The sequence below is a fragment of the Copadichromis virginalis genome, linkage group LG1 (genome assembly GCF_057382275.1).
Source record: "Copadichromis virginalis isolate Kocher_CV1m ecotype Utaka linkage group LG1, C_Virginalis_male_GT1.1, whole genome shotgun sequence".
NCBI classification, from domain to species: Eukaryota; Metazoa; Chordata; class Actinopteri; order Cichliformes; family Cichlidae; genus Copadichromis; species Copadichromis virginalis.
In genome coordinates this window covers 19,926,884-19,940,537 of record NC_140618.1, presented here as the reverse complement: position 1 = coordinate 19,940,537, position 13,654 = coordinate 19,926,884, and the positions used below count along the sequence as shown (strand labels likewise).

Genomic DNA, 13,654 nt, shown 5'->3' with positions numbered 1-13,654 from the left:
AAAAACAGCGATCCTCCGTAAATAAATGTCACTTGTGCCCCCTGCAATGTGGCACCGTCTTGTATTACTTACCTCAAAAATTAAAACAAAAGGTTAATCAGGCATGGCCCGTACTCTTCTCAACAGTCTCCCATTCTGTTTGTTTATGCTACATCACTCTTCAGTGGCATATTGATTGTCCAAGCTAAGAGAATACCTTTCCTAAAATCAATGAAAGACATCCCAGCATGTAGTCTTTGGATTTCTTTGTCTTTATTTGATCACATTTATCTTCCTAATAAAGCTAGATAAATAAATAATAAAAAGAAGAAAAAGAGCAAGACATTTATATTTTTAACATCTAACTAACACTGGTCTTATCTATTTGTGCTCGTCACAGTGAGCCAAGTTTGTCTCTGAACTTTCCCCTCGATATGCTTTGCAGATACAGATAAGAAAAAAAGCAAACGGACAACGACCCAATTTGAGTCAATGACAGGTTACTTGAGAGGACCGTCATGGTGCAAGCTTTTCAGCACACCACAAGAATGTTACAAGTGACATTTTAAAGAAGATTAATACCTGTAGAGTGGCTCAAGAGCACAAAGACAAAAGCTTTCAAACAATAGTGGGAACGAAAAGAATTGGAGCCACACACGGGAAACTTGTGAGGGATGAGAACTAAGCCGAATGCATGACCTGGAAGTTAAAATTGACACTGCTGGAGCTTTGCATATCTCAGAAACCCTTCACAGAGTCCAGAGACCATGAAGCTTACTGGGACTATCCTTAAACTGGAGTGCACTCATGGCAGCACAGAGACTAAACTGTTAAACAACATGATGCTGGTTCCTCTACGAGCAAATAAAACAGGTATGATGAGCTTTCACCTAAATTGCTCTTGATTACAAGTAACGATCTTCAGAGTGTTGTCCACTGTCACACCAAAAGATACTGAAACTGCATAACTGAATATTAAAAAGAGATCTGCTTTGAAAATGCATCACTTTGGGGATCTAGTTTTTGTTTTTTATTAATTAGTCCAGCTAACCTTATTTTAATACTTGAAATTACGTCCAAGTGTGAAATGCCACAGTTTCACAGGGTCCAAGGTCCAAGTCCATAGTCCATATCGGGCATTGTTGCATAAAAATGTTTATGTATAAGGCATAAATTATCAAAATAGTTGCAGATTACTTTTTCCATAGGTCTACATCAGTTTACATTCTGATCTATTGTCATTCTAATTAGGACTCTGTTGAGCTGAATCGGCCCCTTTCCTTGCCAATTTAAATGAAGAAGCTTCACTACTAGGCTGCTCTTTAAATCCAGATAACTGCGAGGCAAATGTATTCTAATCTCTTAATTCAATCTAGCTGATCTTTGGCCACAGAAAGCATTTCCTTGTTAAATTGAAAATCCCTAGCTGCTTCATCTGCCTAAACTAAGTGTGCAATTTACAGACATTATAGCTGGGGGCATGTAAAATATGTGCATTAGTGCAGGAATATTACACCAAGATGGCATATTTGATGGTCAGTGCTTTTAAAGCGAGACAGTCCTGCAACAAGAGGGGTAAGATGCAGTTTAGAGCAACACGGTGGGAGGCTGAGTGCCCAGTGTAAAATTAGCCAGAGGAGAGTAGTGGACTTTGGTTCTTAACTGGCTTCTAAACTGCTTTAATTAAATGGGGAATTACCTTTTACTCATGGGTACAGTGTTCCTTAGGGGTCCATGCCATTCATATACAGCTGATATCATTACCTATAACCCTGCTTTTATTATCCTCACACTGTTCCAGCTATGAAGCAGTGCGAAGATGATTCTGAGGGGTTCAAAATCAGCACCTTTCTGCAAATTCATCTCTGTGTACAAAGGTATTATTTTCACGGAGGTGAAATATGATTCATTACGTGTTTCTGTTAATGGGTTAGATGGAAGTGTAACATAATTAGAAAGCAGAGTACAGTTACAACTTAAATAGATGGTAATCAGAAGCTACAATCCTAAAATGAATCAAGGATGAGCTGATCGGAGTTGGTCAAAATATTCTACGTGACCTCATAAAATACTTTTTGGCAGAATTCAAGACTTGGTTAGCTAATTGTGACAAAAATATCACATACATGTCTAATATGAAAAGATAATGAAATGGTGATATTTGTAACATAAGATGATAGCCAGAAACGCACAACCACACTAATGCTTGTTTTCCAGACTGCTTCTTGTTTATTACACACTTACTCACCTTACACCAGCCAGTTGGATGGTGACTGTTTTATCACATGTAGCCTGCCCTCAGTCACAATTTGAGTTAAAACGCAAATGGAAACAGAAGCTCAGAGACAGGAAAAGCCTCTCCAACTTATAACACTGCTTCTCAAAAAATGCCTTAAAGGTACATTCTGCAATCCTGACTCTTGCACAATTTATCTCCAAGAGGTCAAAGGTAAGGTCTGGACAGACATGGAGGTGAAATGCAACATAACAGTGTGGTAGACACAAGGTGGTTTTCAGTGTAGTTTTCACTCTAATGTAATGGGGGGGAAGAAAGGTCAAGGCAAAATTGTGTTTTCTTTCTTTCCAAGTAAAACATCTCTATCGGTAACTCACTTGATCTGTGTTTAGTTTAGGTAACATCATTTTTTGAATGTAGCTTTCATTCACAGATTTACATGCAACAATAATGTAATGCAGTAATAAGTGGTTTAACATGCTTTAAGCTGGAACATTTAGATTCAGGTGAAAACATTTTAGTTGTAACCCACCACTGAAAACAAGATCATAAAAGATCCTCTGTATCACATCACAAGTTTGTTCCTATCAAAGTGGAGGTTCTTTGGAGTATGGCCATCTTTCTGTTTGTGTTGTTTAGAAGCAGCTCAGAGATATTTACTTATTCGTTTGTGACCAGCTAAAAAGGTTCATAGAGAATCCCACTTTCTTACAGTGGACGGCTAGTCAAACCTTTCCTCGCAGGCATATTATCTGAATATTTTCTGCTGTCCCATAGGTTCAGTAGTGTCAGCATCCTCCTCATCCCTGTCAGGGGCCGATGGCGCAAAGACGCAATGCTTCATATGTGCAGACAGAGCCACAGGTAAACATTACGGTGCACCCAGTTGCGATGGCTGCAAGGGCTTCTTCAGGAGGAGCATTCGCAACAACCACACTTACAGCTGTAGGTGAGTACTATCATAGGGCCAGCTGATTGCTGTACAAAGCATAACAATTTTTCTATACCTAAAACAAATCACCAAAATATTAAAATGAAGTCTTTGGTTCAATGGTTTAACATACTTTGAGCTATAACATTTATATTCAGAAAGTACATAACTAGCAAATTTAAAAAAAATGAATAATGGAGCCTTACTTGACCTCTGCTGCTCACTTTAAACCTGCAGATTAACCATTCAGTGCAACGTCAGCGGCGTAAATTCTCTGAAACAGTTCAAGACTGAACTGTTTGTGCTTGAGATGAAGTTCTTATGCAATACGACGCATTCGTTTCAGGTTCGATAGGCAATGCATTGTGGACAAAGACAAGAGGAACCAGTGCCGCTATTGCAGACTACGAAAGTGTTTCAAGGCCGGAATGAGAAAGGAAGGTTAGAGTTAAGATTTTCTTTTTTGTGTAATAAAACTTTCTTTTAGTCTTTAATTTGAAAAAAAAAAATGCACTTAGCTATAACAACCTACCTAAAAAGGTTCAGCTGTACCTTATTGAGAATATCCAGGACCTCACATTTTGCTCTGTACTTTTACATTTAAACCTGTCTACTTCAGTGAAAAATAAAACAATCAATATCACTTCATCAAAAAAAGCGGAAAAAAAATCTTTCTTGAGAAACAGTGAACGTGTCAGTGTCAATTTCCAGGTGTGTTTACGTGGACCGTGTCTATCGTTGGCTTTATCTTTTATCGACTCCTACTGAGAAGCAAGGAGAAAGCGATGCAATCAAAGGAGCCTCGTTTCACATGAATAATTAACACAGCTGAGCACGGCCAAATATTTGCTCTCCATTTTTCTGGACAGCAGTTGCTCACAACCCTTTGAAGTCACGGCCAGCGGTGTGCTTTTAAACGTGTATTTCATTAATTTGCCTGATTTGCATAACATGTTCTAATAACACTTTCAAGTACAGCTGTTGTGGTAACGGATGAGTAAAAATATTGAACAAGTCTCCAGTATCGTGTTATTTTGTACTCGACCTCCAAGTAAGCTGTGTAACTGTTTACTCCAAAACTAAACTTAATTTATGTTCCACAGAAGGCTCATTTGTGACATTGTCATGCAGCACCATGTCAGTGAAGTACAGAGGGACCCTGCTGGTGCTGCTGCTGCTCCTTTTCCTCCTTTAGTTTGATTAATGTGCTCCAGATTGGTTGCTGAGAGGACACCTCTGATGACTGATTACTCTGACACTTGGTTGTGTTGTCTGACTTTGTAGAGCCATTTTAGAATTAGTCTGAGGCCATCCAGATTGCCGTGTTTCTAATGACACTTGCGGATGGGTCAACAACATGTGATGACATCTTCCCTTCAAAATATAATCTTAATCAGCGAGCGCCCAAGCCTCCACATCAACTGTTACTGTCAGTAGCAAATGTAAGAAGCTGTCAAAAACAAAATGTCACATTAAAGCACATCAAACCGAAGAAAGTCTACACGGCTGGATTAAAATATTAACGTCACCAGGTTTACATTTAGATGTACTACATACTTCTTATTGGTTCCCCATACTTCCTCTTCTGCAACTTTATACTTACCAGTGATAAACCTTGAGTAGGATGTTGCCAGCATTATATGAAACATAATTGTGCACCCATTCATATCACATTTCATCATCCTCTCAGTTATTTCATATTAAGGAATGTAACATTTACTCACTCGATACTCCTTTAAATCCTGGAATAGAGACACTTAAATATGCAAACAGAAGGAAACTTAAAGAGGCTCCCGGAGAATTTTATTTTTATCCAATTTGTGCCACATTTCCCGAGTATGCAGCATTTGGCGTGGCTAATATAGCCATAAACAGCAGCTTCAGTGTCACGGGGGATAGAGGGACTCTGTTGAGATGAAGAGTAGGGCATTTCTTTCGGGATGTATTTGCTGAGGAGGCGAGTAAAAAAAACAGTCAAGTGCAGGACTAATGTGCGGAGATGCCAAGAAGCTTGCCTGATGGTTCTTTCCTCTCTTTAATGTCCAGCTGTTCAGAATGAGAGAGACTGCATCAACAGTCAGAGAGCCAAGGAGCAGACAGTGGGCACTTTGTCCATCAGTGTGCTGCTGCAGGCAGAGACCACTGTTCAGCAGGTAACACACTACTGGTCTTAGATGTTATGTTCTTTGGCAGAAATTAATCCTTTTTTAATGTGTATACCACTTTTTTTAAATCATTTTAGAAATGATTTAAATAAAGCTAAGAGATGAAAAATTCTAAGGTTACATGATTTTAATGAATTCATTTTGGTTCGCAGTAAGCCAAAAAGTTAACTGAATTTAACAGAAAAGGAAAATAGTTTTGATCCTTAAGTATTAAAGATTAATCTGAAGTCAAATAAATGCAAGACCGCAAAAAGATGTTAGAGCACACAGCTACTGAACAAAGTGATTCTTCTTAACTGCCCTGCACTTATGAGCCGTCTTTTAACCTTACAGCAGTTACAGAAAGCATTTATTTGAAGGACCGTTTGGGTGCATCTCATGATTAGAGGGCAGCCACTAACACTTGAGCCACAGGCGGCCCACTCATGTGCATTTGCATGATATTTGAGCCGATGTGCTGTTTTTAAAACAGCAGTTATCTAAATTCATTTTTTAAAAGTCTGTTATAATTGTTACACTTTAAATGGAGACTAATATCCAAATTGGATGAAGTGTGCAAAAAAGGGTGTAGTCGATAACACTTCTTATACCTGTAATTTGTTAAGTGCTATGTAACAAACTGTGTTGACACAATGGCTAATATGAAGAAGTAATGTGATGTTACAAAGCATAAGAGTTGGTGTGCTTTAGCATTTGTTATCAGGCAGTCTTCAAGCAAGTTTTAAGTAGCACAATGTCACGTCAGACAGTGTCTCTTAGAGTGATTTCTCTTGTTGTACATGTAAGAAAATAGGACTTGGCATTGTCTGCTTTTACATAGTATAATAAGAAACTCAGTAGGACACCATGTAAGACTGCAAGTGTTTGTTATCAGGGTTTACTGCAGCATAGAGAGACGGTTGGTACACTAATTACAGCAATGCAGGAATTCTGAAATGGATTGTTATGTGGTCCAACTGATCCATTTAAAAAAAAAGAATGTTTGTGGTTTATCTCCTTAATCGCGCACATACACTAAGGTTTACATCCATGGTACCTGTTTACTGTGAATTCAGATTATACTTTGTTTCTTTCAGTTCCCAGCACTTCTCTCTCCTAGGAGCCATGACATCACCACCAAGAAGACAGCAGGTGTGGGAGAGGTGTTCGAGTCCATGAAGCAGCAACTCCTCCTGCTGGTGGAATGGGCTAAACACATCCCAGAGTTTTGTAGCCTTCCAATAGATGACAGGGTACAAAGAGGAATGAACCTTTTATACTAAACAGCTAAGATATATCTGTCCATGCCAAGTTTGACTCTTTATATTATGTGAAACCCGTGTATGTGTGCTTGCAGGTAACCCTTCTACGAACCCACTCTGCAGAACATCTTATCTTAGGGGTAGCAAGACGCTCACTGCCTTACAATAATGTCATTCTTCTTGGTAGGACAGATGTGTTCTCTGTAGTATTTTGTGCATTGTAGCCTGAACTTCACACTTAAACTTCTTGGACGTGAATGACTATCTTTTTCTTAATTGACTAGGTAATGACTTTGTGATTCCACCGAGAGGTGCAGAAGTAGAGATATCCAGAGTGGCATTCAGAATTCAAGAGGAGCTGGTCAAACCTCTCAGAGAGCTGGTCATCACAGACAAAGAGTTTGCTTGCCTCCGGACGATTGTCTTCTTTGCCCCAGGTTAGTTCAGTCAGCATGTGAGAAGGTGAATGAGGTTGATTTCTGTTTGCCCTTTTCTATTGCACTGAAAAAAGGCTGATTTTTTTATGTTCTCTCTTGGTTTATTGTTCTTGCCAATTTCAGCTATAGTTTAGTCTGAGCGGTCTGAGTTCAGTACGTTTCAGAGAGATTTTCTAATATCAGGATGTGGTGGCATTCTTGGCAGTCAGGCAGAGAGGCTGCCTGCTTAACTTCATTCCCCATTTACCTGTTGTGGTAGGGATAGACCGGAGGTCCAAACGGTCTGAACTGGCAAACATATTCATCTCTGTCCAAGACAGAGATGAATATAATCAGTCATATTCTAGGTTTGATTTCAATTATCCACATATAGTTCATTCAGCCCTATTTTTTCATTTGCACTTGAAACACTCCCATCACGCCTTTCCCCTAATTATACAAAATTAGCCTTGTATAAGTAATCACACCTGTCAAATAGATAACATTCAACTGGAGAAAAAGTTTGTGAATTTGCTATATTTCTGGATAATTATTACCGTAAAACGTCAACAGACTCTCACACAAGTCCAACTAGCTTCAACTTCTATTGGGTTTCAGCACTTGAACACCATCCTGACGTTTGTTGTCTTTCTGCACCACCTACTGTGCGTGTAGATTCAGTCCACAGATAGATATCTTCTGTAAAATAGTGATTGCATAACTCAGAATTCATTGCTGCATTAATTAAGGAGAGCTGTGCTGGCCCAGACACTGAAAGGCAGGCCTAATCAACAATGTCTGTTTTTTCATGCTTCAAACAGAATAGTTCTTATTTAGACTAAAAAATCATATTTCACATAATCTATCTACAAAACATTGTTCTAACAGGATTCTGGTTTGTCTTCATGATGATCAGTTGGTCAGTTCTTATTCAGTGCATTTCATTCTGTGAGGATTGTTGATATTATTTTTATCATTGTCTTATTGTTTCTTTTCTTCTTTCATTTACATTTTAAACTTATGGTTACCCATGCTTAGATTAAATTTGACCAAAGTGCATTTATTTAAGTGGTTCCCTTATACAATATTATATTTACATAAGACTTTCTTACCTTATGTAATGCAGACTGTTCGGGACTGAAGAGTCCTCGGGTGGTTCGACATCTCCGTTTCCAGGCCCATCTTCTCTTAGAAGAAGCAACATGTGAGCAGCGAGGAAGGTTTGGGGAACTCCTGCTGATCCTGCCTCCCCTGCAGAGTGTGGCCTGGCAGATGGTTGAGACTCTTCACTTAGCACAGCTGCTTGGCGAGGCCAAAATGGACAGCCTGCTGCAGGAAATGTTACTAGGGGAGGGAACTGAAACGGGACAAGGAGTCTGTACAGGTACAACAATCTGCTGCTGTGTTTAGTTAAAGGAAATGTACAAGAAGTCTAAAGTGAGCTTCAACTGACATCAAACTTGAAGCTGAGTCATTTCCAATACGCAGCAGTATATATTTACACTAACTTTGCAATTTTGTATTTTCAGTGTTTATTTTCTGTCACTCTTACTGTATGCTTCAGTTTGTCCTGTGCCTGCAGGAAATGACCCTACTCAAGACCAGCAGAATGACCTGAATGCTTCACCTGCAACCTTCCCATCTGTGATCTGTCATGCTTCAATGGGTGAGTATTGACTGATCAAACCATCACTGCTAATGTAACAGCTTATTTGAGAAACTTTGATTTGGAAGCTATAGCTTTTTAGTAACGACGTAGCAGATCTTCCTACTTTTAGCGGTTTTACGACATCAGAAAAAGAAGCGTATTTAAATCAGCATTTAATGGGTAACACCTGAAGCTGAAACGGAAAATAACTGATATGCACTGAATCCTCGTGTGCCATTAAATTTTTGTATCTCACACAGCTCCTACAAGTGGCTTCCTTGCTGCCCACATAGACTGGCACTGAGGTGTACAGACATGGAAAGTCTGCCAGCGTGCCCACAACATACCGAAGGCACCTGTCCACACCAAGAAACCCCTTGAAAAACAACTTAACTGAAGAAACCGGGAAATTTTACAAGTTCGAACCAGCAAACATACTAATACTCACACTCAGCTGCATACATACATAAGCTACACACATGCAATTATGAATGACTACTGAGAAAATAATGTTATTGTTATCTGAGAAACAACAAAAAATATAAAGTTTATATTTTATACAGGAACTCATGAAAAATTGGAATAATGACATGCAACACTTTGTAATGATGAGTGCAAAAGAAAGCTAAGGCACACACTACAGTAAGTATGGTTAACTAATTGCTAACAAATTATAGCATAATACGTAGAAAGCTGAAATGCAAAATCCATCATCTGTCAGCAGAGGGCACAAAAAGCCAGTGCTTGAACATATTAGTTGGAGCTGTGGGGCTATTGTTTTATCCCAAATGAAAGCCTTGACTAATGGTGTCAACAATTTGCAGCGGAAATAATTAAAGGAGTGTAATCCCCACTGTCAAATCACTGCAAGGAGCGCAAACGTAACAGAATATTGCCTAAAGGGAAAAAAATGAATATTTTAAATAAAAACAGTTATCACCATCAACCAGATACCTGTTGTACCTGTTCCTGAAAGAATTCACTTAGATGAGCAGTGAAGGTTGTTATTAGAAAGGTTTGATGTGATGAGTAATGAGGGCTCAACAGCACTGAAGCTTAGAGGCTCAGCAGTAAAACTCAGTGGCAAAATTATGGTCTGCAACCCGTTTCTTCTTTCTTGCTACCCTCATTGTTTTGTTACCTTCATCCCCACAAAGAAATCCATCCTCTCCTCTACCATGGAGGCATGGACAGCAATACTCACAGCAGTATGTATAATCTAAACATAGTATTGACTGTTAGGTCCATTGTCCTGAATATCTACCACATGTGCTTTCCTATAAAACTAAATACTTAGATGTTGTCTTTTAAGACAACATCAGGTCGGTGACATATTAGCCTATTCTTAACTAAGAATCATCAGTTTTGGAAGAAGTATATAAAACAATATGTAACTTTAATGTGGTTTGGTGTAATTCGAGAAAAAGAATTGCTTCTTCAGCAAAGACCCTGGAAATTTTCTGGAAGTTTCTATTTCCTTTACAGCAAATGCAGAACAGTGTTTGGCACAGAAAGTATGCCCCAACCACATGTTTGACGCAGAAGAAAAAGAATAAATACACTAAAAGAACTGTAAATTTACGATTTAAAAAAAAGTCCTTTTTCTAACTTTTCTAACTTAAATAAATACATTTTCCTGCTTGTTTATTTTAATGGTAGAGCACAGAAAATTAAAGGAAAGTTAAAGAAAGGGTTTTTTTGTGAAAAAAAAAACAAAAACGTTCTGTCTAAAGAAAGACCTTTTTTGATGGCTGAATCAATAGATAGTGTAGTTGACTCTTTCTCTATTGCCCTGAAAAAAACAACAAACAAAATGATTGTCCAGCAACTTTCCACAAACTTTTCCTGAAGTTAAAAAAAAGAATAAATGTAAACAACATGAAGTGATTACAAAATCTGAGGTTTCAAATTTATCTGTGTTGACCTACATTCACCAATCAGCACGTGTGGGAGAATTGAGAAACAGTTTTATCATGTATGGGAGGATATTTGGAAACAAAAAGACGAGTGGAAAAATCTTCAAATGGGCATTTTTTCTGAAAAGCTTTCTGTGCAGCAACACAACTCTTAAGTCAGACTCAGGTACTTTTAATAATATACGGTGCCAGCAGGACTGCTTCAGTGAATATAGGCTAAATAAACTTGAGTTTCCCAAACAGACTCTGTCACAGCGTTCATCTTTGAAGGGTTCAGGTTAGGGACTGTAATTACGCAATCATATCTATTTGAACTGACAAATAATTAGAACCTGATTGTTCATTTTTCACATACTCGCCCAGCACTGACTCTCACAGCCAATCAAACAGTTAATTAGGCTTTTAAACGGGAACACAAGATAGCTGCCAAATTGGGGTCCTTGTCATACTCGGGTTTCATTGTCACTGTAAAAAGGTAAGCAGTGACACTGCTGTGATGTCTTTTTACTTCCCAAGGGCCTGCTGTGAGGCAGTCTATTGATCTGTCAAGCTCAGCAGAGAGCGAAGTGATGCTGAAGTGTTAAAAGCTGAATACTTGCTCTCAGTTGTCAGTGTCATCCCTTACATTCACAGTGGAGGGAGTCCAGAGGCAGGGCTTTTTTTTTGTCTCTGCTAAATGTTCTTTTAAAAACAATATTTAACCTCTTTAGTTTCTACATCAAAGATCAGCTGTCTGCTTTTCATGTAGGAGAGTCACAAATTTGTTGGAGCTTCTTGGATTTCTGCTGTACAAATATTGTCCTGTGTTGAATCGCCCTCTTAAAGGGCATAAAGGGCTTGATTATGACACAGTAATATTTGGTTGTGCCAGGAATTCAGAAAAAAGAAGGGAAACGATAATATCAGCAAACCAAGACATGTTAACGATCATACCTTCAGCCATTCAAGTTCTAAAGTTTTTATTGAAACCACACGAATTTCCAAAATTTGATGACCTGTACCATTTGGAACAAAAGAATAGTACACAGAGTTAAGTAAGTTAAAGTAAGTTAAACTCGGATTTGTGAAAAGAATAAAAGAAAGACTGAGAAACTCTTGTGGTAAACCCCATAGTTTAAAGACAAACACATGATTACAGATTGTTAGTATTCTAAAAAAGTTTCAAACTCCACAGATTGATGCTAAATCTCCACCTCATGGTTGACATCCTTCGAGAAAAACAGTACTAAAGTAGCATTGATTTTCTGGAGGAACTCTGCATAATGTCCGAGTGGTATGTGCAAAAGAAGAAACCATTAAAATTTGATGTGGATACTATGCATCTTTTTAAAAATTAAAAATAAAAAACATCTGAAAATATGGCATTCATCTTATTTTAAGATATACTCATTTCTGTATTACAAGAGTTATATTTTGCTTAGTCAATGACAAGAACAGCTCATGGTGGAAAAAAAAAAGCTGCAACTGAAAGGCTTTGTTTTACCCAATCTTGTAAAGTTGCTAAATGTTGGTCTACGTAACAGTTTTGGGTTCTATAGCCAAGAGACCAAGAAAACATAAAAGAGACGAAACAGAAATAGTGGATCAGCCACTGTATTACTTAAAACACTAAGTACATACTTATCAATTGCAGGTAGCAACACTTTTTTGATAAAGCTTATAGTTAAGACTAGATCAGTTGACCCTGAACAAACCCTTAATATTGCTGCACTAGTCTCTAAGTGCTGCAAGATTTCATGTAATATACTGTGATGCACTGCGCACTTCTCCTCCACTCACCTCCTTTCACTCCCTACATGTTTACATAGCTCTGCAGAATGTTGACTGTCTGTGCTCTTTCTTTCCTTGTGTCTTTCTTCTTTTCTCTTTTCCCCACACCCCTCAGCTGGTCATGGCAGATGGTTGCCTTGCCCTGATCCAGGTCCTACTGGAGTGTTTCCTTCTGTTAAAAGGAAGTTTTTCCTTCCCATCGTAGTAAAGTGCTTGCTCATAATTTAATTGTTGGGATTTTCTCCCAAACACTGTAAAGTACGTCCATTACACTAAGGTGACTGTTGGTTTGATCTGTTGACCAGTGAGTTTCAGACCTGCTGCCGCTTATACCCTGAAGATCGCTTGTGTGATTTTCCATTTAGCTCCCATACTCTCCATCTTACTAACTTCAAACAACTAAAAAAAAAAATCACCTTAACTTAAATAAAACCTACACTATCGTTGCCTTACATTTCTATTTCTGTCTTGTACTGAAGTGTGCCTTTGCCACTATTTCTAGTCATTTGCCATTATTATATACTACCATCATGGATAACAGATAGTCCTTTTTGCTACCAATAGTATTGCTTTTGCATCACAGGTGGGAGAATTTCTACGTATACATCCAAAAATAAACACGTCTGTTTCCCATTAAGGCAAAGCTGCATGTGTCTTTCTATCCAGACCAGTGGGTCCACCGCCCAGATGTTTTTTCTGCCCCCCTCAGGTAGGATGAACAGACAGCAGACTTCTTTGTATTATGTGTTTGAAGCTGTTCAACCTAAATATAGCTGTACAGACAGCTGCTCTTGCTTTAATTTCAATCAGGGATCCTGAAGGAACAGGTAGAACTGAATGTTCACTTAAATTATTCTGTTGTTAAAAAAACAACAACAACCAAACAAAAAAACAAAACACTCTTGCTTTGAAGTAAAAGTGATTCCTGCTGCGTCCTTCTTGAAGGGAAAATGTTGTATTTTTTTTCATTTGTTTTGTTTTTTAACCCTTCTTTCTTGAAATTAAATCCAAACAGAACAAAGGTTCATCCATCCCTGGAATGTAGCACTTATTGTTTTCAGGCTTGTATAGATAACCGAGGAAGAAAAAAAAAGGATCTGGTCTGTTTTTAATACTCTTACAAAGTTATATAACTGTACTCTACTGCCCAGTAAACTTTAGATTATTTAACTAACGGAGACAGACAAAAATTGCAGTGTCACCATAAATCCAGAGTTTAATAGTGTGCCAGTCTTTGATCAGTTGTTTAAGTACAACTATAAATAGAATGGATTCTTCCTAATGCTGCACAAGGTCTCTGCTTAGTGTATTTTGGAAAAGAAAAATGTCCTCAAATCCACCTTATCGATATC

At 38.2% G+C, this 13,654-nt stretch overlaps 1 protein-coding gene across 2 annotated transcripts; it reads left to right on the top strand.

Annotated features, from left to right (window-relative positions):
* Positions 1–449: 449 nt before the first annotated feature.
* hnf4b (hepatic nuclear factor 4, beta) lies at positions 450–11,891 on the top strand. Of its 2 annotated transcripts, none has more exons than XM_085453669.1 (10): positions 450–852; positions 2,993–3,164; positions 3,493–3,587; positions 5,193–5,299; positions 6,388–6,543; positions 6,648–6,735; positions 6,837–6,989; positions 8,095–8,352; positions 8,551–8,634; positions 8,877–11,891. In XM_085453669.1, the coding sequence occupies exons 1-10, from the start codon at positions 747–749 to the stop codon at positions 8,918–8,920; spliced, it is 1,263 nt and encodes a 420-aa protein (XP_085309795.1). In that variant the 5' UTR covers positions 450–746; the 3' UTR covers positions 8,921–11,891. The 2 variants fall into 2 exon arrangements, with proteins under 2 accessions (XP_085309795.1, XP_085309786.1); XM_085453660.1 differs by having other exon boundaries at positions 8,533–8,634.
* The last annotated feature ends 1,763 nt before the right edge of the window (positions 11,892–13,654 follow it).